The sequence below is a fragment of the Mesoplodon densirostris genome, chromosome 6, assembly GCF_025265405.1.
Source record: "Mesoplodon densirostris isolate mMesDen1 chromosome 6, mMesDen1 primary haplotype, whole genome shotgun sequence".
In the NCBI taxonomy this organism is placed as follows: domain Eukaryota; kingdom Metazoa; phylum Chordata; class Mammalia; order Artiodactyla; family Ziphiidae; genus Mesoplodon; species Mesoplodon densirostris.
The window spans coordinates 3,767,716-3,794,542 of NC_082666.1; the positions used below are offsets into that span (position 1 = coordinate 3,767,716).

Consider the following 26,827-nt stretch of genomic DNA (forward strand, 5'->3'; position numbering starts at 1 on the left):
AAACAATGTATAGCACTGCCCAGAAATAGCCACCATTCCTTTTGCAAAGTAGGTCCCTCTAGTCACATGCACGCGTGGCACGCGTGGAATGTCAGCTTCTAAAAGCATGCTCTGCATCGTGGTTTTCTGACTTTACAGTTATAGCCAAGCATCTCCCTGTATTGTTGTCCTCCTGTGGTAGGTAATGGCACACGGGGTCCTGACAGTAAGTCAGCATAGGGTGTTTTTTTGTTTTTTTTCTTGCGGTACGCGGGCCTCTCACTGTTGTGGCCTCTCCCACTGCGGAGCACAGGCTCCGGACACGCAGGCTCAGCGGCCATGGCTCACGGGCCCAGCCGCTCCGCAGCGTGTGGGATCTTCTCAGACCGGGGCACAAACCCGCGTCCCCTGCATCGGCAGGCGGACTCCCAACCACTGCGCCACCAGGGAAGCCCCTGCATAGGGTGTTTGAGTTGATTCCTTTGGTAGAGTTGTAATTGAGGTTTCCATAAACATCGCTGTACAGAAATCCACACCCACATCTCTGAATACTTCCTTAGGGTTAATTCCCAAGAGTGGGTTGTCGAATCAAAGCCATGAGCGTTTGTTTTTTTTTTCCAAATTTATTTTACTGAAGCAGAGTTGATTTATGTTGTGTTAATTTCTGATGTACGGCAAAGTGACTCTGTTATGCATATACACATTCTTTTTCATAGCATGAGCGTTTTTTAAAAAATTATTTATTTATTTATTTATTTTGGTTGGGTTGGGTCTTCATTTCTGTGCGAGGGCTTTCTCTAGTTGCAGCGAGCGGGGGCCACTCTTCATCGTGGTGCGCGGGCCTCTCACTGTCGCGGCCTCTCTTGTTGCGGAGCACAGGCTCCAGACGGGCAGGCTCAGTAATTGTGGCTCACGGGCCCAGTTGCTCCGCGGCATGTGGGATCTTCCCAGACCAGGGCTCGAACCCGTGTCCCCTGCATTTGCAGGCAGATTCTCAACTACTGCGCCACCAGGGAAGCCCGGCATGAGCGTTTTTAATGCCTTTAATAGAAATCACCAAGTTGTTTTCCGTGCGTCTTTGTCAAGGCCTTGCCTTGTGCCTGATGGAGAACCATCCGGCAGGTGCTCAAGCTGCCCACATGGGCACGCAAGTGGGTGGGAGCTGCTGGGCCCCCACCGTCCATGGGTATCTGAGGCCTGGCACACAGTGGGTGCACAAGGTATGCTTATGGAATGAGTAGTCTGGACCTGCCCTCTCATTTTACAGATGGGAAACTGAGGCCCAGTGGTATGGAACCAGTTCTTGGGAGGTTGGTGGCATTGCCGGGGCTGCTGACAGCAACTGCAGGCCTCTGTGAGGGCTGAGGGCTGAGGCCGGTGCAGGCCTGGGCAGTGTGCTGGTGTGAGGGAGGGTCCCATTCATTCATCTGTCTACTTGTGTCCTCACTGGCTTCTAGAAAGCGCAGCTGAGGCTCCCTAGCCCTGCTTCCTCCCCAGCCCTCAGCATCCTCACATCCACCCTGAAGGCTGCCCTGAGACCTTGAGCACTCAAGCCACCAGTGAGTGGCCCCAGGTGACCAGACCAGTGGCAGGTGCCCAGCTGGCATTTGTCTCTTCGGACCCCTCCTCACTCTTGAGCGCAGGCCCCACCTGGTGATGCCTGGTCTGGGTTCTCCCCCTTTCCCCCAACTGCCCCTCCTCTGCTGCCTCCCTTCTGCCTGTACCTCCTCAGGGTGGCCTTAGGGCTGAGACAGTGCAGGCAGAGGCCCCGCCCCCCCGCACCAAATACACACCGCATCCCTCAGGACTTCCAAATGCACGCGTGCACTGAGGACCCGGTTCCAGGACGCGGGAGCACACAGCGAGGCACAGGCATCGGCAGCGTGAGTGCTATATATGTCAGTTACCCACTGTGAGCCTCTCGGGTGACGAAACTGAGGCTCAGAGAGGTTAAGCAACTTGTCCGAGGCCACAGAGCTAGGGAGGGGCTTAACTGGAATTTAAGGGAGGTGGAGACCCACTGCTTGGCCACACGTCGACACTTACACAAGTCACACAGCTACACAACCCGTGCGCTGGGCCCGTGCACGCACCCACACAAAGGGCCTAACCGTGCTACCCGCAGCCCCACGACACAAGCCGCCATCACTCCAGCGGGGTTGCGCGCGCACAGGCGTACACACTCCCCTCCGGCGTCTCTGGCCCCCACCTCTCCTGGCCCCGCCCCTCCACGCCGCAGGCCCCGCCTCCCGAGCCCCGCCCCTGGCCAGCCGGCCCCGCCCCCGGCTTGACCTCAGCGGGGCCGGGCCGCGGGCGCAGAGCACAGGCAGGGCCGAGCCGCGCGGGCCGCCGCCGCCGCCGCCGCCGCGCGCCGGGCCGGCCCCGCGCCCGCGCCGCCCCGGGTCCCGCGGCCCGGCCGGCCGCCCGCGCCGCTGCGAGCCGCCCATGGTGCAGCGCATGTGGGCCGAGGCGGCCGGGCCTGCGGGCGGCGCCGAGCCGCTGTTTCCGGGCTCCCGGCGGAGCCGCAGCGTGTGGGACGCCGTGCGCCTGGAGGTGGGCGGCCCCGACAGCTGCCCCGTGGTGCTGCACAGTTTCACGCAGCTCGACCCCGACCTGCCGCGCTTAGAGGTGGGTGAGCCAGGCCGGCCCGGCGCTCGGCCGAGCGAGGAGTGGGTGGGGGCCCAGCGTCCTTAGCGAGTCACCCACCTCCAGTGGTGGTGGTCACCACCCCCAGTGCGGAGGTTGCGGGGGGAGGGTCCTTCCGCAGAAATCCCCCTCCTTGGCCAACCCCAAGGCAGCCAGGTGGGCGGAGGGGCTGCCGCCAGCCGGTCCAACAGTTTCGGGACCAGAACCGGGTCTTCGTGCCCCCCTCTATCCGTCCCAGTGCGTGACCTCACCGAGCCCAGGTGTGCCACTCCCGCGCCCCTGCAGCCCAGGTAGACTTGCTCCCGCGGGCAGTCGCTGTCTGTTTGCGTCTGTGCCTTTCCCTACAGCAGGGCTGGGCCGTATTTCGTCCCTGTGGCGAGGTCGGGGCCGGCTTAGGCAGTTTGGCTTCGAAATGCAGGTGGTGAACTAGTGATTAGGGCGGCAGTCTTCTAGAATCCTCAGAGGCGGTTGGGAGCACAGTGGCCTTCCAGACAGCCCCCGTTGGGGGCAGGAGTGGACTCCAATGTTCCGGGCTGCTCAAAGCGGGGGAATGGGGAGACAGGCCTTCCAACCTGTGGGGCCCGGTGTCCAGGCGGGTAGGTTGGGACAAGGGCCTCTCAGGTGGAGGGGTGACTCACTTCTGCTTGATTAGAAAATGCGCCGACACCCTGAATCTGTAAGGATTTGGGAGGATTCAGAACCGGGGTGTGCCTATCATGCATGTGGTTGGAGGAACTAGGTGAGGGCTGGACTCCTGTCTAGCGTGCTCTGGGCAGTGGCGGGGTGGGGGGGAGTGCCCCCCCTCCTCCTACCTGACTGTGCACCAGCCTCCGACTCCCTGCGGCCAGGGTGGCAGAATCCAGGATTGGGGTCTGGACAGAGGCCATTCCTGGGTCAGAGGGCTCAGAGGGGTTCCTGAGCCCTCGTGCTGGAGAGGGCCCCTTGGTATCCCTGCTTCGTCACTTTAGGCCCGGCTAAGTTGTAATTGCCAGCCTGGGTCTTGTGCCTCTGTGTGTCCCCAGTGCCTAGACGGGGCCGGGATGCATATTTACCCAAGGATAAAGCGCATCTCCCTGCCCAGAGTTGGGGGAAGGCAGGGGGTGGAGGGAGCTCTTGGTGGGAGAACCTCGGGCCGGGGAGACCCTTTATTGCTGAGCTTGGCCGGTGGCCCGGCCAGGCACACTCCCCGACTCTCCTCCACCCACAGCTCTGGTCTTCATTAGTGGCTGGAGCGAGACCCCTGGGAGGGTGGGGGTGGGCGGCCTGACACCAGCCCAGCACTCATCTGACTTTCATTATGTCTGGCAGCTCTTCGGGCTTTGTGTGCTGGAGGGTCCGGCCTGCGCGCTCGCAGGGGTGGGCCGCTCAGCTGCTTCTCTCCCTCCCTCCCTCCCTCTGTCTGTCCGTCTGTATCCCTGAGGAACCGAGGGAGACGCAGAGCTGAGCCCTACCCCTGCCCAAGGGTCTGCCTTCTCTCCCTCTCCCTCTTTTTCCCCCTCTCCCCCTCTCCCTCCTCCTCGTCCTCACTGGCCCCAGCACTGAGATCCAGGCCATGGCTGCTATTTAGAAATCAAAGGGGAAGCTTCTGGCTGAGGCAGGAAAACCAGGGTCCTGGCAGGAGAGGAGGCCACTGCCGGAAACCAAACACAATGACCATTTACCATGAGCTGGGGGAGGGGGTGGGGAAGTCCCTGTCCCTCCTGCCAACACCCCCGCCCCCCCCCATCCTGGGGCCGATTTCCTGGTCGCTGGGGCCTGCCAGAGCTGAAGCGGCTGCTCGTGGTCCCTGTCCTGTCTGGAAACCACTAGGCAGTTTCTGTTTCCTTCCCCAGTCCGCCTTTCCTTAACAAGTCTCTACCCCGCCCTTCCCTCTCTGGGCTGCCAGATGTCCTCACACATCTGGGCATCTGCTCATCATCGTACTTCTAAGCCAGGCCACTGCTGACCCAGCTCGGCCTGTGCAGTTCTGTGCTTTCTGGAGGTCACTGGGCCCACGCCCCTGCCTCCGTGCAGGATACTACCTCAGCCAGGCAGGAGGAATCCTGGAGTCCACAGCACCTACTGTCTGCAGACACCACCCCCTCGTTCCAGCTGGCTTTGACCAACCCTCCCGAGTAGGTGCCGACCCCACTTTGTAGGAGACTGGAGCTCAGAGAAGTGAAGTCCCTGAACGAAATGTACACGCAGCCAGCGAGGACGCAGCCAGGATTTGAAGCTGGGCCGTGTTCTGTGCTGGGCGCCTGTTGTGTGCGAGGGCCCACAGGGATCAGAGCAGGCTACCTCGCAGCGAGACAATTACACATGCCCCAGGAGGATGGCGGAGCTCTTAGGGGAACGGAACCAGGCCCAGGCAGCCCGGAAGTCCCCATGCTTGGTGAAGGGTAGGGGTGCTTATAGGCCAGAGGAAGGTGAAAGTGCTTTGGGCCACAAGACACTGGGGAGAGCTTCAAGGAAGAAACAAGCCCACAGCTGGACCCTAAAGGTTTTAAATAATAGCTAATATGAGCCAGCATTTGGTGGGAGGCCGTGTGCTGAGTAGTTTGCATGCATTATGTCTTGGGGGTCAGGATCATCCATCGTCCATTTAACAGATGGAACAACCGAGGTGCTAGATTGCACAAACTCACAGAGCCAGTAAGTGGCAGGGGCGGGATTCCCACCCAGGCAGGGAGCCTGCAAGCCCTGAGCGCAGTGTATGTGGGTGGAATGAAATGAGGAAGCCTTCTCGGATCCTCGGGCAGAGCAGAGATGTGCAGGGGAGTTACGTCTCCCTCCAGCCTCCCCGCCTCCTTCCCCGTTGTCTGGTCTCTTTGATCTCACGGTGTGCAGGGCTCCAGTCTAACCCCCAGGGCTCATTAGCCTTAGGCCAAGAGGCATGACCTGAGAGGGGGGTGGGGGTGGTGGGGTGTGTGTGTGTGTGTGTGTGTGTGTGTGTGTGTGTGTGTGTGTGTGTGTGTGTGTGCGTGTGCGTGTGTGTGTGTGTGTGTGTAAGTCTGTGTACTGTCAGGCGCCAAGGGGGCAGCCTCCAGCAGCTGCACAGCCTGTCAAGTTCACGAAGGGCCTGACCGGTTGCCACCTGCTGGGCCCCCATGGACTCTTGGGTTCCCCTCTTGCTTTACTCCTCAGGGGCCAGGCTGGCTGGTACTGGGTCCTTGTTCCTTCTCTGGCGGGGAGGACTTCTCCGGACTGGGCACTCTGAGCTGTTTCCCCAGCGGCTCCGGGATGGCCCTGGGGCAGGAGCGGGTGGGGGCTCAGTGCTGGGAGGTGTTAGACCGCTGGCAGGCAGGACTGGGGCCCCATCCTCAGCCTGGAAGTTAGCCGTTTCCAGGCCCTTCCTCACTGCTGGTGAGGAGGGTTTGGAGGAGACTTAGCACGGGCCACCTGCAGCCTCCAAGCAGGCCAGTGGGGGTGGTTTGGGGAGGTGTTACCCAGGCAGTGGAGGGCTGGCTGCCTATAAGGCCCTCACAGTGTGGCACCGTGCTGTGTCCGCCCCGCCTCAGGCTCGGCGTCCGGCCTCTCAGGCCCAGAAGTGCCGCGTTCCTGGACACGTGGCTCCGGTGAAGCCACTGTCCCCAACCCAGTTCTGAGGAGGTGGGAGTTGAAACCTGCAGCCCAGTGCAGGAGAAGCAGACCTTTGAGCAGCCTCCGGTTTCCATCCCCTGACCAGCTGTAGCGGGGGGCGGGGGAGGGGGTGAGCCCGTGATCTCCAGAAGGGTGCTTGGTGAGCAGGGCGAGGGCACCCAGCACAGGGGCCTGCATTCTGGGAGCTCAGGAAGTACGTGTTGCCCGGCGTTTTCCTCTCCTCCCCAGGGAGCCCCCGGATGCCGGCACAGCCAGATCTGCGGGCTCGAGGGAGGCATGATGTTGTCCTTTTGACCCCAGGGGCAGCGTCGCCCATGCTGGTCCAGAGCTTGGGCTCTGGAGGGAAGAGAGCTGGGCTGGAAGGCCAGCTCAGCCCCTCGCAGCCCTAGACGTGCTCTCGTTCCCTGGGCCTTGGTTTCCTTATCTGGACTTGATGCCAGTTGCCCAGCTTAGGCTTCTGGTGAGGACCGAAAGAGACAGGCGGCCTGACAAGCAGTCCCCGTGGCTGCCACGATTGTGTCTTCTGACAAGGTGCCAGGGGAGTGCCCGTGCCCAGGGCTCCAGGAGGACGCTGGCCAGCCTGGTCAGCATGGTGCTTCCCAGGCCTGGTTGTCGTAGCTGACCCCAGGCCTGTGGGTGCCCTGGCCATCCTGTGGCAGGAGCCCTGACCAATCCCCTCTCAGTGGAGAGGTGCGAGTGCGAGGGAACTGCCACTCCCCGCCCCGCCGCCCCCCTCTGGCTGTGTGACCTGAGGAAGCCTTTTCTGTCTCTGGTCTCCCTCCCTCTAGCATGTGTGTGACCAGGGGCTGAACTGCACTTTGAGGCTGTGACCGTGGCAGCCACCGGTGGAGCGAGGCCTAGGTGTGTCTCCACGGCACATGACTGTCACGGGCCAGGGTTCAAATCCCTGCCCCGGCTGCCTCTTCCTGGCTCCTGACGGGGCTGAGCTCCCCGCCTGGCTTTCGCCACATCAAGTGAGGCATCGGGAGGATTAAATGTGATGAGTGTGCAAAGGGCCTGACACCTGGGAAATGCCCTCAAGTGCTGGATGCTGTGGCCAGTGGGGTTGATGTCAGCTGGCCCTCCCTCCACCACCTCGTGAGAGGCCACCCTCCTCCTCAGCTGTCACCAGCCATGCCCCCTTGCAGGCCTGGCCCCTAGAGGCCTGATGGTCGGGAGCCGGTCCTGGGGGGGCAGGAGGACGAGGTGGGCAAGGCCAGCCTGAGGTCTGGTCCCTGCTCTCCACAGGCGGCACGTTTCTCTTCTAGATGCTGACGAGTAGCCAGGCTCGGGCTGGCCGAGAAGGTTCTTGGGGAGACGGGTCAGCCTCTTTGGAGGCTCAGCACAGGCTGATCCCCAAACTGCAGTTTCTGGGGTCACTGAGCTCCCCAGTTGCCCTGCCACCCAGGCACCTCGTGTGGTCCCCTTCTAAGGCCACTTCTGGGCTGTGGTGCCTGGGGACCAGGAGCGTGGCCACCCCCATCCAGGGCTGACCTTGAGTCCTCACTGGGGGTCTGCTCATGTCCTCGGGCTCAGGGTGCAGGACACCCACCTGAGGTGGGGGCAGGCCCGAGGGTGGCGCCCCGTCGCCCACTGGGAAGGCCACGCACATTTGGTGTTTTCTTTCTCCCTCCCAGGGCACACAATCTGAGAGATGAACCAGGGCTTGGACACTTTCTACTTGACTATCTCCCCTGGGCCTTGGTCTCCACCTCTGTAAAATGGGTGCTCGACTTTGTATTCAAACAGTCCCCAGATCCTGGGATTCGGAGAGACTGAGCAGCCCTCTCTGATCCCTGATCCCTCTCGTGTTTTGGCTGCTGCATTGAGACAGAAGGCTAAAAGGTCGGAAAGCCGCAGGCCTGGTTCCCTCCTCCCCACAGTTTTAGGATGACCCGCCCTGCCTTTCACCTGGCCCTCCTCCAGCTCTCCGGGCATCTGGCAGGTCTCCCGGGAGGTTTTCCCCTGCCCGCTGTCCATCGTCAGCTCCCCAGCCACAGCGTCCTCAGGTCCCGTTCCTGGGTGCTTTGTGTGCCTGGCGCCGAGCCGGTCCTGCCGCTCACGTCCCCTCTCGTGACCCCTGCCGCCCTTCGCCCATCTCCCAGACAGGCTCACTGAGGCCAAGGGCTGCAGGGCTCAGCTGAGCTGGGAGCCAGAGCCCTGCAGGAAAGACAGTACCTTTGGGTCCGGTGGGCCCTGGAGGAGGGGCCTCATGTGCTCAGGGCTGCAGGGTGCTGGCTGGTGGCTGGGTCAGGGCCTCAGGTGACCTCTGTGACTCAGTGGGCCTGAGCAGCAGCTCAGCGGGTGCCGTGAGGTCCCCGGGCGGTGATCTCATGCACGTGGAGGCCACCACCACCCCACTCCCCCGCCCTCGCCTGAGTGAGACCAGGTTTCTCCACGTGCAGCCCCAGGGAGGAGACCACGGTGTGGCTTCAGGTCCTCCTCCTCCGTGAGCCCTTGGCCAGTGAGGAGGAGCCGGTCTGCAGCCAGAGGCGTCTGTGGGTCTGGAGGCCCCGCATGGTCTCTAGTTGTAGCTTCCACAGGAAATGTACAGCTGAGTGGGAGGAGAGAGGTCACCAGGATGGGAGAAGGCGCCACCCCCGTGTGTGCAGGCACGAGCCGCCTTCTCGGGGAGATGGCAGGGCTGGAAAAGGCCCAGTAGGTCCCCTCTGTTCTCTCCAGAAATAAGGGTGGGATCGGCCCCCGGCAACCCTGTTACTCTGTCTTGTGGGAATCGGGGCTTGGCCTGCGGTCAGTTGGGGACACAGCATCCTGCTGGCCCATCACCCCAAGAAGGCTGATCAGGGGACACACTAACATGTCACCCAGGCTGTTTCCTTGTCCCTGGGGCTCCGGGCTGTGCTCCGAGGGACCGCGGGGTGTGGGGCACCCTGGTGCCTGTTCTGCCAGCCTCTGCTCACGAGGGCCTGGAGGCATCTCACCACCCTCGCTCCAGACCCAAGTGGTGGAAGGCTGGGCAGTGTGTGCAAGGCCCAGCTGCCAGCTGGGTCCCCGGGCCCTGGGAACATATGTGGGTACCTGCTTGGGGCGGGACAGGAGGACACAGCCACCCACCTGGCGTTCTTTTCCCCTAAGAGCTCACTGCTGCCCTGTGGACGCCTCCCCCCAGGGCATCTCCTGTTTGCTCGGCCATACCCTCCCCCGGGAGCTCCCCAGCCCCTGCCAGAGCATCCCCAGGGGCTTGGTGCTGCCCAAACGGGCTGTCTGTTCCCGGGCCTGTGTGCTGTCTGTTCTGCCAACAGGATGGGTCACCTGTGGGGGCCAGGGCCCAGCCCTTCCTGCCCCAGAGGGTCCCGGGGCAGGTGCCAGGGCTGTCGGCCGCTGTCCTTCTCTGTCCCTGGAAGCGCGGTGGGAGTGCGGAGCAGACGCCCCGCTCTGCCGCTTTGTGCCCAGGATGCGGGCAGCTCTCTTTGGATCCCGCTCCGCCGTTGTCTCTTGGTCGACGGTTTAAATGGCGCCTGCTCTCTGCGCTGCTTGGACGATCTGGTTTTGTTCCTGCTGCTGGGCTGCGGCGAAGGGCCCGGAGAGGACAGGGTTAGCTCCGCGGGGCTGGAGCAGCTCCCCATCTGTGCCACAGGGCGGTGACTCCCCCTGGCCCAGCATGTGCGGCTCTCAGCGTCCTGCCCTGCCCCCCACCGGGCTGGCAGAAGGGGGCCCCTCGGGGTGGGGGAAGGGCTCGGGATCACATGACGCCTGGGCAGGGCAGCCAGCCGCGGCCCATGGCTCACTGCAGAGCCGCTATTTAGACCCGCTCAGGGATGGCCAGGCCTCCCATTGGTTGGCCTGGCCAGGAAGCGCTTCTGTCCGGCAGGCCTTGATGGGGCCCCGCTGGGAGCCAGGTGCTGTGTGCGCTCCCACGGGGTTTGAGTCCCGTGCCCACAGTCAGGCAGGTCCAGCACGGGAACTCTATAAACTGCTGCCAGTGACTTGGGTGCTCAGGGCACTGTCTGGCTCCAGGCTGGACCGGAAGTGGCTGGAATCCCCCGGAGAGGGACGGGTCTTTCCAGGGCAGGCCGCAGCCTTGGCGAGAGGCAGTCAAGGACCCCTGAGGAGAGGTAGGGGTGGGTGGACAGGGCCCTGGTCTCGCAGGTGGATGGCAGGCCCCTGACATCGCCCATCACCGCGGCCTCTTCTGGGCCGGGGAAGGATGTATGACCCAGGGGAGGACAGTGTGCGTCTATTTCAGTTCTTCTGCCTCAGGAGGAGGAGTTTCCCCTCCTCCATGGAAGGGCTGGACCTCCCCAAGCGTGGGCTCTTGAGCTGAGGGCCCTCTACCTGCGGGTTCCCTGCTGACTTCCAAGAAACGCCTGGCTGTCTCCGAAGGTGAAGGGTCAGGAGCCCCGGTGTGATTGCACTGGCTTTCCTGTTGGTCCGATGCCCAGAGTGGGAGGGCGGCCTTGGGTCAGAGGAAGATTTCCGGAGGATGGCTCCCAGGCCTCCCAGAGCCCTTGAGGCAGGAGGTCCAGCCCCACCCCCACTCCCTAGCCCCTGACCCCAGGGGTGTTGATGTCCGGGCGTACAGCCCACAGGACACTGGGCACCTGGTTCCCACCCAGGGGCCCAGCTTAGGCCGAGGGATTTAGGGAAGGGCTGTCGGTGGGGCCCAGGCTGAGTCAGCACTTCCACTGGGCCTTCTGTGAGCTCCACACCCACCCCGAGCTGGGACAGTGACCCGTGATCCTAGCTGCTGGCATTGACCATGTGACTGATGGCCCTTTGCCAGCTAGCACCTCCCCCCTCCTCCCTAAACTCTCAGAGGTCTGTCTCTTTACTCCTAGGCCCCCCTCTCTCACTGCCCCCGTCTGGGGACGGGGTGAGCTTGCAGTGGGGAGGGAGGAACCCAGGGCAGCAACGACTGAGTGACCTTGGCAGGCCTTGATGCAGCCCACCGGGCCAGCCTGCCCAGCAGGAGGGATCACTGCCTTTTTTTTTGTGTGTGTGGTACGCGGGCCTCTCAGTGTTGTGGCCTCTCCCGTTGCGGAGCACAGGCTCCGGACGCGCAGGCTCAGCGGCCACAGCTCACGGGCCCAGCCGCTCCGTGGCATGTGGGATCTTCCCGGACCGGGGCACGAGCCCGTGTCCCCTGCATCGGCAGGCGGACTCTCAACCACTGCGCCACCAGGGAATCCCCGGGATCACTGCCTCTTAAAACAAGGGTCTTTCTGCCGGGGGTCCAGGGAGCAGCCAGATGGTCCCTCCCTGCCCCCACTTCCTGGCCTAGCCCAGGTCCTGTGGTTTGGGAGTTCTGTGGAACCCCAGGCATCAGCCCAGACGCCAGCACTGTCGTCATTCTCATGCCGTCCCCATACACGTGATGACGAACAGGGGACTGGGAACTCCTCTTGCCCAAGAAGGCACAAGACTGAATGAGCAGAAAGGGAAGGAAGTGGCCTTGGCTGTGGCCGTCGAGGATGCCCGCACCTGCCCCAGACCCGGGAGGCTGACTCCAGGGCCGGGGCAGCTGTTGCGGGGGCCGTCTGGGCACATGAGGGTGAGGGGGCCAGGGGCCTCACGCCCTGGGGGAGGCATCTTCTCGGGGGGGCCAGAGCCCCCTAGGTGCAGTGGGCTGAGTTAGGGCCTCGGGGTCCCAGCTCTGCTGTTAACCCGCCGCGGCATGGCTTTGGATGGGTTGCTCTTCCCTCGGCTTCTGTGTGGTCACCTGTGAAATGACTGGATAAGAATACTCGCCTTGGGGTGGGGGCGGGAGCGGGGGGACCCCCCCCCCCCGGGTAGGGGCAGGCTGTCGTTGGAACCCCAGTGGGTACATCTTGTTCACACCCAGCCACGGCTGGTGGGGTGAGGAGGGGCGTCCTGGGGTCAGTGCCTGCCCCCCCGATAGTAACCCCTGGCCCTCCCGCTGTCGTCCTGTTTCATTCTGGGCTGGAGGTGTCTGTGGCCACCGAGCTTTGCCTCATCTAGGGAGCAGGAAGTGGCACGGGGTGTCCCCCTGCCACACAGCCAGGCGGGCCCCGACACCCCGCCCGGCGGCCGGGCGCTGTCTTTGCAGAGCTCCACGCAGGACATCGGCGAAGAGTTGGTCAACGGCGTCATCTACTCCGTCTCCCTGCGCAGGGTTCAGGTGCCCCACGGTGCCAGCAAGGGCCAGCGCTGGCTCGGGGTGAGTGTGACTGGGGGGGCTCCAGGACCCAGGGGCCACCCTGGCCACTCCACTGGGCTCCCTCCCAGGGCTTTCCTGCCTGAGGGTCCCCCAGTCCTGCTCCCAAAGGAATCTGGGCCCCCACCCCTCCCCTACTGTCCAGCCCTGGGCTGGGCCAAGTGCATAGTTCACTGTTCACTTATATGTATGAACATCAAAAAAAAGATGCTTCCATGCTATTCCCACTTCATGTTAGGCTGGGATGATTTATGCATTTTGCCCCAGTATTTCTGGTTTTAACGACTGTCCTTCCATACCTTCTCCAAGGCTTTCATCACCTTACTTAGTGGGGCTTTTTTTTTTTTAACCCAAAAAGGGCTCAGCCTACTATACATGGTTCTCTGCACCTTGCCGTCACGGAACACAGCTCCATGACCCCTCCAGGTCAGAGCGGGGGCCTGACAGATGCGTAACATTTCAGAAGGGAGGCTGGTCACCAACCATAACTCAGCCTTTCACTGCCGTGGACCTTGACGGGATTCCTTTCTGCAGCCATTTCCACAGTGCCGCCCTGAATAGCCTCTGGGTCCTAACATACCGTGCCCTTCCACCCCAGGCTGAGCCTCTGTTTTCTCATCTCTAGAATGGGGGTGTTTTGCCAGGGATCACAGGGATTCTGCCCTTAATACGGCAAGGTGCTGTAATTACTCAGCTAATAAAATGACCGGAAGGTGTTGGTATTGCTAGTTTTTATCATCCCCCACCTCCAGTTCAAAAGCTGAGACCCTTTTTCTGTTCGGGGCACTCACGTCCCATCTCCATCCAGAAGTCACTGGGCGCCTGGGACTTCCTCTGAGTTCCAACCCCTGCCCTCCTAGTGGGCCACAGTGCTGTCGCTGACTGTCTGTCCCTCTTTGTCCCACCCCAGTATGAAAATGAGTCAGCCCTGAACCTGTATGAGACCTGCAAGGTGCGGACCGTGAAGGCAGGCACGCTGGAGAAGCTGGTGGAGCACCTGGTGCCCGCCTTCCAGGGCAGCGACCTCTCCTATGTCACCATCTTCCTGTGCACCTACCGAGCCTTCACCACCACCCAGCGGGTCCTGGACCTGCTGTTCCAAAGGTGAGCGCCCCGCCCCTCCCCGGCACAGTGGCTCCCCACCCACCCACTGGCTGTGTGTCTTGGGAATGTTGCTTTACCTCTCTGAGCCTCAGTTTGCTCACGTGAAGGCCGGGCTGCCAGGACTGTCGGATAAGCATGGACAGTGCGGCCCCTCACCCGGCCCTGTGGAAAGGGCTGCTGAGGGCTGGGGCGGCTTTAATTAAGGTTTTCCTCTCCCCGTGGAGAAGCTCTCTGCTTCCAGCCCCTGGGCAGAACAGTTTTCCCATTTGTAAAGGAGTTTCCAGATTCTGTCTCAGGGGTCCTTCCTGGGAGTAGCCTGAGCAGGGCTGGCTGGGGGCTGGCTGAGGGCCCAGGCCCACTCAGGCATCTGTAAGGTGCTGGTTGGGCTCATTCATTCAGCAATACATACGAAGCACCTACTGTGTGCAGGCACTTTTCTAGGCATTTGGCTTAATTCAGTGAACGGTGCAGACAAAAATCCCTGCCCTCCCGGGCTTCCACCCTAGTCGGGGGGTCAGCCAGTAACACTAGACGTCACAGCAGGTACGGTAGATGTGACGCCCTCACGGCCTCCTCTAGATACGGGTGCATCCTCCCTTATTCCAGCGAGGACGGCGGACCTCAGGACCAACTGAAGAAGTGAGTAGACTTTGGGTCTGATGGGAGGGGCTGGGCAGAACCCAGCTGCCACACATCTTGTGATTCCCGCTGGAGGGCTGAGGTCTGGGGGCTCCTCCTGCAGGAGGAAAGGAGTCAGAGAGCTGTGGCTGGGGTCCCATGTTCCCAGGGAGCAGAGGGGAGGCTGGGGGCTCAGAGCCGGCCCCTGAGAGCATCCATCCCCACTCAGATCCGGGGCCCAGGACAGCAGGTGTGGGGGGCAAGCTGCTGGCACTTCAGCCTCGCAGCCCAGTGTGAGTGCTCAGCTGGGGCTCACGGGAGCTCAGTCAGGGTCAGGGGGCCGGCTACGTCCCCATCACCAAGAATAGCATCCCTGGGAGGACGAGACCCGCACTCCGGCGCACAGACCAAGGCAGCCGTCAGGTGCGCGAGCTTCCGGTTCAGGTGCGCGAGGCCCGTGAAGGCCGGGCGGGGGGCACACTCTGCTTGTCCCCTCCTGCCTCCCCTGTTTATGCAGCGCCTACCGTGTGCGGCCAGGCCAGCGCAATGAACAGAGCGGGCACTGCCCTCCCTGCCCTCCTGAAGTTTCCTTCCCAGTGGGGAGGGCCCGGGGGGCTGGGGGCAGACAGGAGAGAGTCAGGCTCCCCCGAGGAAGGGAGAGGTGGTCACCAGGGATGGAGGGCCCCTTCCTACCAAGACTGCCGACCAGGCCTGCCCCTGCCTGGCAGCCCAGTGCGGGTGGGGCAGGGGCGGGCCCAGAAGCCCAGCCCCCATGGGGGAGCCGGGGAGGGCCGTGTGGAAGGAAAGGCCAGGCCCCTGACTCTGCTGCCCGCCCGCCCGCCCCCAGTGCCGTCTCCTCCATCCTGGGCACCTGGCTGGACCAGTACTCCGAGGATTTCTGTCAGCCCCCGGACTTCCCCTGCCTCAAGCAGCTGGTGGCCTATGTGCAGCTCAACATGCCCGGCTCCGACCTGGAGCGTCGGGCCCACCTTCTCCTGGCCCAGCTGGAGCACACAGAGCTCACCAAGGCAGAGCCGGAGGGTGAGGAGAGGGGTGGGTGCTGGACACGCAGGAGCCCCCGAGGCTGCCTCAGACCATCCGCGTGGGGACCGCTGTTGGGGAAGACGTCCTGGGGTGCTTCTTGAGCTGAGGCTTGTCTTAGAGGGCAGTGGTGTGGTTTCTGTCTTGGAAAAAAAAGGCAGGCGTGTTGCTGAACTCCGCTCCTCTTTGCAGCTCTGGCTCCAGCTCTGAAGCCAACTGCAGCCCTCGAGCCAGTGCCGGCTTCAGCTCTAGCACCCAGGCCGGTGCCAGGTCCAGACCTCGAGCCTTCCTGGCCTTCGCCTGTGGCTGCAGAGAACGGGCTGGGTGAGGAGAAGCCTCACCTCCTGGCGTTCCCGCCCGACCTGGTGGCGGAGCAGTTCACGCTGATGGACGCGGTAGGCAGCTCATCTCCGCAGGGCGGGCAGGGGTGCGCCTTCCTTCAGGCGTCTGCCCTGCCCTGTCCAGAGCTGATGTCCTGCCCCAAATCCCATGACAAACCGTGTAGCCTGGGCAGGTTTCCTCACCCGAAGGCCTCGAGTCCCCTCAGGCTGTGGACCCGGGCCCCATCCCTCGCACACGGTGTCTGGGTGGAATGAGGTGGAACGCTAGAAAGCTGGGCGGGGTCTGGCCCACCCGGTAGCGGACAGGCGCTCACTCCATGGGCCGCCCCCCCTGCCCCCCACGTCTGCTGAGGAGGCCTCACCAGCTTCAGCACTTAGCCCGTGCCTGGTGCACGCTAGAAGCCGTGGCAGACGGCAGACGCAGCCTCTGGTTGTAGTGCCCACGTGAATGGGCATCTGGACAGGGGACAGGCCTGAGGCGTGATCAAGGGCTAAAAGCACCACCTGGTATGGGCAGGTGTGAGCCGCATGCATCTCGTGCTGGGAGTTAGGATGGACTGGGGAAGGTGGCCACCTCTCTTTCCTGCCCAGGTCACCCTGGGTCACCTTGTGCCAGGCGCCCGCAGTGGGCGGGGAACAAAACCAAGAGACACCACCTCCCCGCACCTCCCCCGGCTGGGCTCGAGCCGCCTCCCCGGCTTCCAGAGCTCCAGCTCCGACCAGTGACCCTGCCTGGGCCAGGGGTGGGGGGACTGTGGGCATTGAGCTGGGGTGCGGCAGAGCCGGGTGACCTTCCCCTTGCCCCCAGGAGCTGTTCAAGAAGGTGGTGCCCTACCACTGCCTGGGCTCCATCTGGTCCCAGCGGGACAAGAGGGGCAAGGAGCACCTGGCTCCCACCGTCCGTGCCACTGTCGCCCAGTTCAACAGTGTGGCCAACTGCGTCATCACCACCTGCCTCGGGGACCGGAGCGTGACGGCCCGCGCCAGGGCCAGGGTGGTGGAGCACTGGATCGAGGTGGCCAGGGTACGCGGCCGCCAAGGGCCCGGGGGAGCCCTTTCTGCCCCTGGGTTGATCTCATCCGACCCCAGGAGCACCTCCCGGGGCATCTGCCCCATCCGGGAGGTGGGGGACTGAAGCTGGAGCAGGCGGGAGCTCGGCCCCCTTCACAGCCTGGCCCCTCCCTCCCAGGAGTGCCGGGTCCTCAAGAACTTCTCGTCCCTGTACGCTATCCTCTCTGCTCTGCAGAGCAACTCCATCCACCGGCTGAAGAAGACGTGGGAAGAAGTTTCCAGGTGGGCAGGCTTCTCCCTGGAGGAGCTCCAGGGTGGACCCGGGGCCTCCCACGGGGCTGGGTGCTGCCTGGAACCTGCCCAGGGACAGCGCATCTTGGGGGGCGGGGTCTCAGGGCCAGCAGGACCTGGTCTCCTTCTCTGGCAGGTACTGGATTGAGCCACGCTGGGGATTTTCATGTGTCTACTTCAACCACACGACTCTGTGCACTTAAAATCAGAACTAGCCAAAACAGAGCCGCTCAGTCGACTGGGAATGGGGTTCCCCGGTGACCCACGTGAGACCCACCCCTCCAGGCCTACCGAGCCCTTAGGGTCCAGCGGAACTCTGTTTGGAAACCACCCATCCAGGCAGTTGGGGTCTCTGGGTCCTCAAATGTTCTTGCCCCCGCACCCCTCCCCACCATGCCCTCCTTTCTCCTTCCTTCCCCCAGGGACAGCCTCCGCATCTTTCAGAAGCTGTCGGAGATTTTCTCAGATGAGAACAACTACTCCCTAAGCAGAGAGCTGCTCATCAAGGTAGAGTCCGGGGGCTTGGGGTGGAGGGGCTTAGGTTCCCACTGAAAGTTTCTTCGAAAGCTTCTCATGAGATCTGTCGGGTCTGTGGACAGGTGGGGGGCAGTTTGGGAGATAGGAGGCCCTAGGACAGGGATGGAGCAGGGCACCTGGGCTGTTCCAGAGCTTTGGGCGGGTGAGGGGCAGGATTAGAGTCTCCTGGGTCCTCACTGGTCCCTCACCCGGCACTCGGGGTGGATGAGGTCGAGGGTGAGGGTCTCTTCCTTCCCCAGACCAGCCTAGCCTGTCCCCACAAAGCCAGGCCCTGCTGCTCCTGTCCGCGCTCACCTCCGAGGGCCAGGCACCCCGCCTGCCCAGGGATGGTACTGCAGGGGCCGCCCAGCCGTCATCCAAATGAGCAGACCCAGGAGGTAGATCTTGGGGCTGGGAGCCCTTCCCTCTGCCTCAGGGCAGACACTGCAAAGGAATCCAGGGACTCTTCTCAGAGTCTCACCACAGGGCCTTTGGTGGCTGTGACAAATGCCCCACCTGGCTTGTGGCAAGTGCAGGGGGGTGCTAATGCATTCATGAGGGCCCTTCCCCAGAAACTTCCATATAAAGAGGAAGCAAAGTGTCACCACCCAGTGCTCCCAGCAGCCCCAGCTCACCATCTCAGAGGTGGCACCAAGGAGACCCCTCCTGAGTGGATGAAGGCAGAGTTCTGTGCAGGGGACATCCCGAGGGGCTCCGTGGGGTTGTGAAGGCTTTGGCACGGCAGACACCCTGCTCAGCCAGGCGCGCCCAGAGTCCCTGTCCCTCTCTCGATGGCTCTCCCGGCTGGGGGCCGGCACACGCCAGAGGCTCTGAGCCTGGGACCTGGTCCGTGGAGGGCGGGGGGTGGGCAGCAGGGCCTCCTGCTCTCCTCTGAGCCCTTCTGAGGCTCATTCAGAGGCAAGGTGCTGCCTGTCTCTGGGCCTCAATTTCCTCATCTGGAAAGTGGGGAAATGCTGACCCTGGGGTGCCAACCTCACGGAGAGGCAGTGAGGTTCAAGGGGGAAGGGAAATCTGCGTGAGTTTTGTGCAGGACCCTCCTACCCTCCTACAGAGACGGGGGGTCGGGGGGAACAGCACGGCCACGGTGATGGGGGTGTGGCGCTGAGTCCTTGGAGACCCCGAGGGGCAGGTGTAGTCCTCATCTGTACTTTCCAAGGAGGCCGGGCCGCTGGCCCGCGTTCCCGCACCCCATGAGCACCCGAGCAGGGGTGCAGATCTAGGAATGGAGTACGCTGGGATGCCTGGAGCGTTTGCACCAGTGACCAGGGCCAAGGTCGGGTCTGCTGGTGGGTGATGGGGGGAGGGGCGGAAGCCCTCACCGACCCTGTGCTTGGCCCTGCAGGAGGGGACCTCCAAGTTCGCCACCCTGGAGATGAACCCCAGGAGAGCCCAGAGGCGGCCAAAGGAGGTGGTGAGTGTGCCCGAGGCTGGGAGAGGAGGGGCCGCCCGGAGCCCCCGCTCCTGTAGCTGCACTGCCTGACATGACCCTTAGACCGACCTCCTCCGGGGCCTGGGGGCGCTGCGCCCTGACCAGCTGGTGTCAGGGTGACTAGTAGCCACCAGAGCTGGGGCCTGGAAGAGCTGGGCCCAGTGGGGATTTGGGAGGGGGGAGGGGCCGGGGGCCATAGTTCTTGGGGATTTGCCAAATACCAAGCCTGCAAGGTGACTTGGGGGAGTTTGGGTCCATGCACGCTGGGAGAGGGATTTGGGGGAAATGGCTAAAGGTCCCCAGGCTGCTCCAAGTGGGAGGCCTGGGTGGGGCTGAGGGGTTTTCAGGGGAGGGGCCTTGCTCATCAGTTCCCCCCAACCCCGCCCAGTTGTCACAGGGTGTCATCCAGGGCACCGTTCCCTACCTGGGCACGTTCCTCACAGACCTGGTGATGCTGGACACCGCAATGAAGGACTATCTGTATGTGAGTGAGCCCGGGGCGGGGTCGGGGTGGGGGTCCTGAGCCCCGAGCTCTCAGCAGAGGGTGCACCTCATCTTACGAGAGCCCCCTGGCCGTCCCTGTGTCCCGGGGACACCTGCCCATCTCGGCAGGGAGTGAACAGAGCTTGGTGCCCTGCTGGTGGGGCTCAGAGCTGCAGGGGGTTTGACCCAGCAGGACACAGCCCCTCCCTCAGGTGGCGGCCATGGGTGGAGAGGCTGGGCCCTCCAGGGTCAGGCACATGTGGCCAACCTGGCCTTCCTGCCCAAGGCCTCAGTCTCTCTAGCTGTTCTCAGACCCCTGAGCCTCGGCGCCCCTCCCACCCCGCCCTGGCACCCGGGTCCCACCCAGGTCCAGGTGTGTGCTGTGCTGCCCCCTGGTGTGTGTTCTGGGTAGTGCAGCCTGAGACCCGTGAGGGGGGGTCATGGGCTAGGGGACACTTTCTGATGGACGCTGGCCGTGTGCTTTCCAGGGGAGACTGATCAACTTCGAGAAAAGGAGGAAGGTGAGCAGCCGCAGCCTCACGGGAAGGGGGCCCGTGTGGGGGGCGGGATCAGAGAGCCACCTGGCTAGAACAGCTGGCTCCGACCCCTCCCTGTTACATTTTTGGGGAGAGCTGGATACAGAGAGAGGGTGAGCCTCTCCCACGGGAGGATGGGGCAGGAGGTCGAATCAAGGACACCTTCCTGGAGGGGCTGTTTGAACCTGGCTGTGAGGACAGGGTGGGAAGTGGGGACCCAGAGGCTGGCACAGGCCCAGCCCACCCAGACCGTCAGCGTCCTGTCCTTCCCTCTGGCCCCAGGAATTCGAAGTGATTGCCCAGATCAAGCTGCTCCAGTCGGCCTGCAACAATTACAGCATTGCACCCGACGAGCACTTTGGGGCCTGGTTCCGGGCTATGGAGCGGCTCAGTGAGGCTGACAGGTGAGTCCGGGCAGGAGCTGGGAGGGCACACGTGGGCTGTCCCTGGGCAGCTCCAGAGAGCCTGTGGCTTGTGATCCTGGGCAGCCTTGGGTGCCGTCGCTGGTGACGGCCGGGCCCCTGGACTCTAGCTGCCGGGCAGGCACCGGGAGGGAGACCCGAGTGCGACTCCCCACAGCTGCCGCTTTGCCCTGTAGCTACACCTTGTCGTGTGAGCTGGAGCCCCCTTCCGAGTCGGCCAGCAACACCCTCAAGGTCAAGAAGAACACGGCCATCGTCAAGCGCTGGAGCGAGTTGAGTGCCCGGGTGGGCAGGGGCGCTCCCTCGGGGCTCAGGGAAGCTTCGGGCTGCGAGTGGGCTCAGGAGTCAGGCAGCTGGCACTGGGATCCCAGCTCCCCCGCCGACAGCCCTGTGACTGGGCCACTTGCTCCACCCCTCTGGGCCTCAGTTTCTCCCCCTGTGAAATGGGGTGATGCTAAATGATCTGTCAGACGCTGGAGCCAATGGGGTGATTGCCTGAGCACTCGGCACAGAGGGCAGGGGACGGGGTGGGCTGTGTCCCAGGAGAGGCCTCCCCCAAGTCAGCCAGCCCTTCCCTGCAGCCGCCAGGCCCCCAGCACGGAGCTCAGTACCAGCAGCAGCTGCCACTCCAAGTCCTGTGACCAGCTCAGGTGCGGCCCCTACCTCAGCAGCGGGGACATTGCCGACGCACTCAGTGTCCACTCGGCCGGCTCCTCCAGCTCCGATGTGGAGGAGATCAACATGAGCTTCGTTCCAGAGTCCCCTGACGGCCAGGAGAAGAAGGTGACTGCCCCACCCCCTCCCTGACAGCCCTTCTCAGCCCTTCCTAGGGCCAGAGTTCCCCACTGCACACTAGAAGCCCCCAGAGCTGGACAGTGGCCCGGGGCTTCTGCTGACCATGCCGTCCCCCGCAGTTCTGGGAGTCCACCTCCCAGTCGTCCCCGGAGACCTCCGGCATCAGCTCAGCCTCCAGCAGCACCTCCTCCTCCTCAGCCTCCACCACGCCCGTGGCCACCACGCGCACCCACAAGCGCTCCGTGTCAGGGGTCTGCAGCTACAGCTCCTCTCTGCCCCTCTACAACCAGCAGGTGGGCGACAGCTGCATCATCCGGGTGAGCCTGGACGTGGACAACGGCAACATGTACAAGAGCATCCTGGTGAGCCGGGCAGGCGTCCCCACGGGCCCCTCACTCTGCCGGGCAGCAAATCCATATTGAACACCATGGGTCATCCCTGCCCTCCCAGAACTGCTCTCCTAGTGGGTTGGGAAGGACAGAGGGTCAACCAGGGAAGGGAATCAAAACAGCTAGTGTGGGCTTCCCTTGTGGCGCAGTGGTTGAGAGTCCGCCTGCCGATGCAGGGGACACGGGTTCGTGCCCCGGTCCGGGAAGATCCCACATGCCGCGGAGCGGCTGGGCCCGTGAGCCATGGCCGCTGAGCCTGCGCGTCCGGAGCCTGTGCTCCGCAACGGGAGAGGCCACAACAGTGAGAGGCCCGCGGACCGCAAAAAAAAAAAAAAAACAGCTAGTGTATGGATGGTGATCAGTGCCGGGGTGGTGGACTAGGGGTTTACATCAGCAGTGGGGCAGGACGTCACCCGTAAAGGGCCTGAGTGTAGTGGGGGAGGAGGGAGCAGCGTGCAGCCTCCCAGGACGGGAGTGTGCCTGGGGCCTGGAGGAGAAGCCGGAGGTCCGAAGGGAAGGAGCAGGGGTCGGGGGAAGCGTAGGGGTCGGCAGAGCAGGCCAGTGTCGGGGGCCTGGATCTCATGCGAGACAGGTGGGAGCACTGTTCGTTGCAGCACAGGAGGGGGAGCAGTGGCTTCCGGCCTCTCCGTGGGCGATGGGCTGGTGCCTGCAGAGGCAGGGCGGCCAGTTAGGAGGCGGCTGCTGCAGTCCAGGGGGGATGGCAGTGGCTGCACCAGGCTGGTGGCCGCGGAGGTGGCCGGCAGTGTCAGACACCGGCGATAGTTGGAGGTGTCGAGACCTGGCCAGTGCGAGTTGCCCACAAACACTGTGTATGTTGAGGGGGGGTTGGGGGCTGGGGGGACTCCTCTCATCCTCCAGAACTAGGCTGCCAGTGAGCCATTTGCACCCCCAGAACCCCCGTGCCACCCCGAGTCTAAGGCCCGCCTGTGCTCTGGCCCTTGGGGTCAAGGCAGCAGGGGTCGGCCTGCACTCTCCACCACTGCAGCCTCCAGCCAGTGCAGGCCTGGCACGGAGGCGGCCACTGGGCATCCAGCCAGCTCCTCCTCTCTCACCTCCAGGGCTGGGACTAGATGCCTTCTGTACCCAGGTGCAGTGATACCGTTGTCCTGGATGGGCAGGGTCAAGGCGGACAGTTAAGGGGAGCAGCCCCGGGGGCAGGCAGTTGCCCTGGGTGGTGTTGGGAGGAGGTGGCAGGCTTGCAGGAGATGGGGGGTAAGTGATCGGGGGCCATGGAGGCCTCCCCAGAGGGGCAGGAGAAGGAGGCACAACCCCCCTGGACCCAGCATCCGGTCAGAGGCTGTGAGCCCCTGTGCGCACAGTGCCGAGGCAGCTCTGAGGGCCCTTGGCTGCTGCACCCTGGACCCTTGCCCTGATGGCCTGTCCCCCACCCTGTCCAGGTGACCAGCCAAGACAAGGCTCCAGCTGTAATTCGCAAAGCCATGGACAAACACAACCTGGATGAGGATGAGCCAGAAGACTACGAGCTGGTGCAGGTTATTTCGGATGATCGAAGTAAGTCAGGGTGTCAGGTGGGCGATGGGGCTGGGGGGCAGGGGAGCACCGTGCCCCAGGCCCACCACCCCAGAAGACATGCCACCAGGGTGGGCATGGGCTTTGCCCACACACAGACCTGCCTAGGGGCAGCTCTGGATGCCCCCAGTATCTCCTCACCGGCCCCTGGTGGCTGCTGGACCCTTGTCCCTTGCCCTTCCCTGGCCGCGAACAGTCAGTGGGAGACCTCGTTCCGTGCTAGCATCGTTGAGGAGGGGAGAGAAAAGGCTTTTCTCCTGGGGCCAGGCAGCCAGATGGCCGAGCCCACAGGCCATACAAAAGGGCGTTTTTCTGGCTAAGATGGGAAATGAGTGCCTCAGAAAGGATCATGACTACCGTGGATTAAAACATCGAATTTGTGAAAATCCATGAACGTATGACACTGTCTTAGTCCGTTCTGGCTGCTACAACAAAATACCACCACTGGTGGCTTCTAAATGACAGAAATTTATTTCTCCTAGTTCTGGAGCTAGAAGTCCAAGATCAGGGTGCCAGCATGGTCAGGTTCTGGTGAAGGCCCTCTTCTGGGTTGCCAGCGGCTGACTTCTCACTGGGAACCCAAATGGTGGAAGGGTGTGGGGAGCTCTCTGGGGTCCCTTTCATAAGGGCATGAATCCCATTCGTGGGGCTCCACCCTCATGACCTAATGGCCTCCCAAAGGCCTCACCTCCTAATCCCATCACATTGGGGGTTAGGATTTCAACGAATTTAGCGAGGACACAAACTTTCAGCCCATAGTAGATACTAAACACAGAGGCTACTAGGGAGCAGCTGGGTATTCTAAAAACTGGGAAGGGGAAGGGATCAAGAACAAGCACAGACTTGGAACCAGACAGCTACGGCTTGTAGACCTTGGGCAAAGTCCTCTGTGCCTGTTTTCCCATCCCCACAATGGAGATAAAATAGGTAGTGAGTTGATCCATATATACATGGATTATATGCTCATGTGTGTACGTGTGCCATAGATGTGCCATAACTGCAAAGATTATCATCACTCTTTCCTTTCCCATGAGCTGATCCCGCATTCACAGCCATTACCCAGACAGGTAGCAATGACTCGCCACGATCCCTAGAAGTTGTTTTCTAAATCCTCTCTTACCTTGTTGCACCATTTTGGTGAGGTAGGCAAGGCAGGTGGGACCCCCATCTTACAGAAAAGGAAGACTGAGACCTAGACAGGTTAAGGACCAGAGTGAGAGCCACACGATGGAGCCCAGAGCACACATGTTCCAGCCCAGCAGTGGAGAACAGCCAGCTCAAGGCCCGAGGAGAGGGTGGGAAACAGAGCCAAGAGCAAGTACCTGCTGGGAGCCTGGCACCCTATGAAACCCTATGCAGGAGGCCTGGGGCAAAGCCCGCCCTTAACTTGGCCCCAGAGCCCTTGTCCTGAGTTGTGCAGGATTCCGGGGAGGTGATCTAGGTTCTAGAAAGCTTATTGCAGCTGGAGCTCCTGATCAGTGAAGGCAGCAGGGGGCAGGGTGGGATGACCCTTTGCCAGCTGCAGACTGAGGTGGGGCTTCCTGGAGTCGGAGTCCTTTTTATTTTTATTTTTATTTTTATTTTTGGCTGTGTCAGGTCTTTGTTGCTGTGCACAGGCTTTCTGTAGTTGTGGCGAGCGGGAGCTACTCTTTGTTGTGGTGCACAGGCTTCTCATTGCTGTGGCTTCTCTTGTTGCAGAGCGCGGGCTCTAGGTGTGCGGGCTTCAGTAGTTGTGGCACGCAGGCTCAGTAGTTGTAGTGCATGGGCTTAGTAGTTGTGGCGCGCAGGCTCTAGGGTACGCGGGCTTCAGTAGTTGTGGCGCATGGGCTTAGTTGTTCCACGGCATGTGGGATCTTCCCGGACCAGGGATCGAACCTATGTCCCCTGTGTTGGAGGCATATTCTTAACCACTGCACCACCAGGGAAGTCCCCGGAGTCCCTTTTTTTTTTGAGTTCCTTTTTTCTTTTCTTAAAAAAATAATTATTTATTTATTTTTGACTGCGCTGGGCCTTTGTTGCTACGCGCGGGCTTTCTCTAGCTGTGGCGAGAGGGGGCTACTCTTTGTTGTGGTGCGCAGGTTTCTCACTGCAGTGCCTTCTCTTGTTGCGGAGCATGGGCTCTAGGCGTGCAGACTTCAGTAGCCGCGGCACACGGGCTCAGTAGTTGTGGCTCGTGGGCTCTAGAGCACAGGCTCAGTAGTTGTGGCGCACAGGCTTAGTTGCTCCACGGCATGTGGGATCTTCCCAGACCAAGGATCAAACCCATGTCTCCTGCATTGGCAGGCGGATTCTTAACCACTGTGCCACCAGGGAAGTCCCTCGGTGCCTCAGCAGAGTCTGTCCCAGACAGGTGTCATTAAGAGGGGTCCTTGGTGGTCCTGGAGTTGCATTGAGGGGTCTCAGGTCTCTGGATCAGTCCTGCCCTCCTGGGGGCTCTCCAGTGGTGGGGTGTCCAGTGGGGCCCCCGTAAGCACAGCTGACCCTCTGCCCCTCCCCGACCAGAACTGAAGATCCCTGACAACGCCAATGTGTTCTACGCCATGAACTCTACTGCCAACTATGACTTTGTCCTAAAGAAACGGACCTTCACCAAGGGGGCAAAGGTCAGGCATGGAGCCAGCTCTACCCTCCCCCGCATGAAGCAGAAGGGACTCAAGATTGCCAAGGGCATCTTCTAACTTGTCCCTAGCTGGCCAGCCACAGAGCTGCCCTTTCCAGGGTCTAGCTGGCTGGGCAACTAAGCACTTACAGACTACAGTGGCTTAGGCCGGGTGGGCACCTGGTCCCAACCTGCCAGCCCAGGCCACCCCCAGACCCCAGTTTCACCCTGAACCTCCCCTGCTGCCGGGGTTGATGCCTGCCAGTCGGCGGGCTGACCTGGCCTCCCGCGGACCACCCGCTGCTTTAGGTGCCTTCTGCTCTCTGGAACCAGAGGACGAGCTGACTTTTGCCAAGGAGCGCTGCCAGTGGGCACGGAGCCCTGCATGCCGCCGGGCACTGCCCTCTGTACACTTCCCTCACACCTTCCCAGGTGTGGGCCACTGCCACCTGTGCCCATGGGCACCCCAGGGTACCACTCATCCACCGGGTCTGACCACTGCAGTTCTCTCCTCCCACCATTGTGGCCTTCCTCAGGCTGCACCAAAGATTCCATCATCAGGGCCAACTGAAAGTGAGGGAGTCTCACCCACTGCCCACTCCAGCCCTCCCCTGGCAGAGGAGAGAGACGCCCCCTTCACGGACCACACTCTTAACCGGTGAGTGAGGATGGTCTCGGCCAAGTCCCACTGATGTCAGATTTCAGGACACTGTAAGTGCCATTCACCACTGCATCCTGGGCTTTACGAGACCACACGAGACGGGGATTGGTGGGAAAGGAGGGTTTCGGGGGGGAGGGGAGGGGGATTGAATATTTGTATAAAAGGTGAAAAAAAATGTTTACCAGTTGGGGAGGGGCAATATTTATTTGTTGTAAATAGCAGATGCTAGACTTGAATATTATATTAAAATCCTGTTTCTACTATAGCCTGGGAGTTGTGGTATTGTTCTTTCATTGCTTGTGCTCATTGAAGTGAGATACAGACTCTCACATTCCATGTTCACATAGGAAATCTTGCAGGGTTATTGGTTTATTTTACACAGGAAATAAAGAAGGGCAGGAAAAGCAAGAAGGGCCAGCCACCCTTCTCTGGCTCACTTAAGGAGACAGAGAAGTCCACCTTCCACAGAGCAGATGTCCACTTCAGTATCATTAAACTGGGCCATGAGCTGAGACAGCCCCTCAGAACCCCTGGTATTTGAATTTGGAAGTGCTTTCACACGGCATAGCAGCAACCTATGAAATTCCAGTGTTTTTAAAAACAACGTTTTTGGGACTTCCCTGGTGGCGCAGTGGTTAAGACTCCGCGCTCCCAGTGCAGGGGGCCCGGGTTTGTT

The 26,827-nt window shown here is 61.9% G+C and overlaps 1 protein-coding gene across 1 annotated transcript; it reads left to right on the forward strand.

The window, feature by feature from the left end:
* Positions 1–2,424: 2,424 nt before the first annotated feature.
* On the forward strand, positions 2,425–26,289 carry RALGDS (ral guanine nucleotide dissociation stimulator). The gene is made up of 18 exons (XM_060102428.1): positions 2,425–2,607; positions 12,236–12,346; positions 13,254–13,447; positions 13,988–14,086; positions 14,913–15,106; positions 15,299–15,501; positions 16,256–16,471; positions 16,637–16,740; positions 17,172–17,256; positions 18,629–18,697; positions 19,104–19,199; positions 19,687–19,719; positions 20,017–20,138; positions 20,333–20,428; positions 20,738–20,939; positions 21,071–21,313; positions 22,759–22,873; positions 25,394–26,289. Exons 1-18 carry the CDS (start codon positions 2,425–2,427, stop codon positions 25,567–25,569), a joined length of 2,541 nt encoding a protein of 846 aa, XP_059958411.1. The 3' UTR covers positions 25,570–26,289.
* The last annotated feature ends 538 nt before the right edge of the window (positions 26,290–26,827 follow it).

Excerpts from the sequence above, each read along its gene's own strand:
- RALGDS (XM_060102428.1), top strand. The coding sequence starts at position 2,425 with ATGGTGCAGCGCATGTGGGCCGAGGCGGCCGGGCCTGCGGGCGGCGCC. Across the intron at positions 20,139-20,332 it reads CGGCTCAGTGAGGCTGACAG|CTACACCTTGTCGTGTGAGC; the intron begins GTGAGTCCGGGC and ends TTTGCCCTGTAG. Across the intron at positions 20,940-21,070 it reads CTGACGGCCAGGAGAAGAAG|TTCTGGGAGTCCACCTCCCA; the intron begins GTGACTGCCCCA and ends CGTCCCCCGCAG.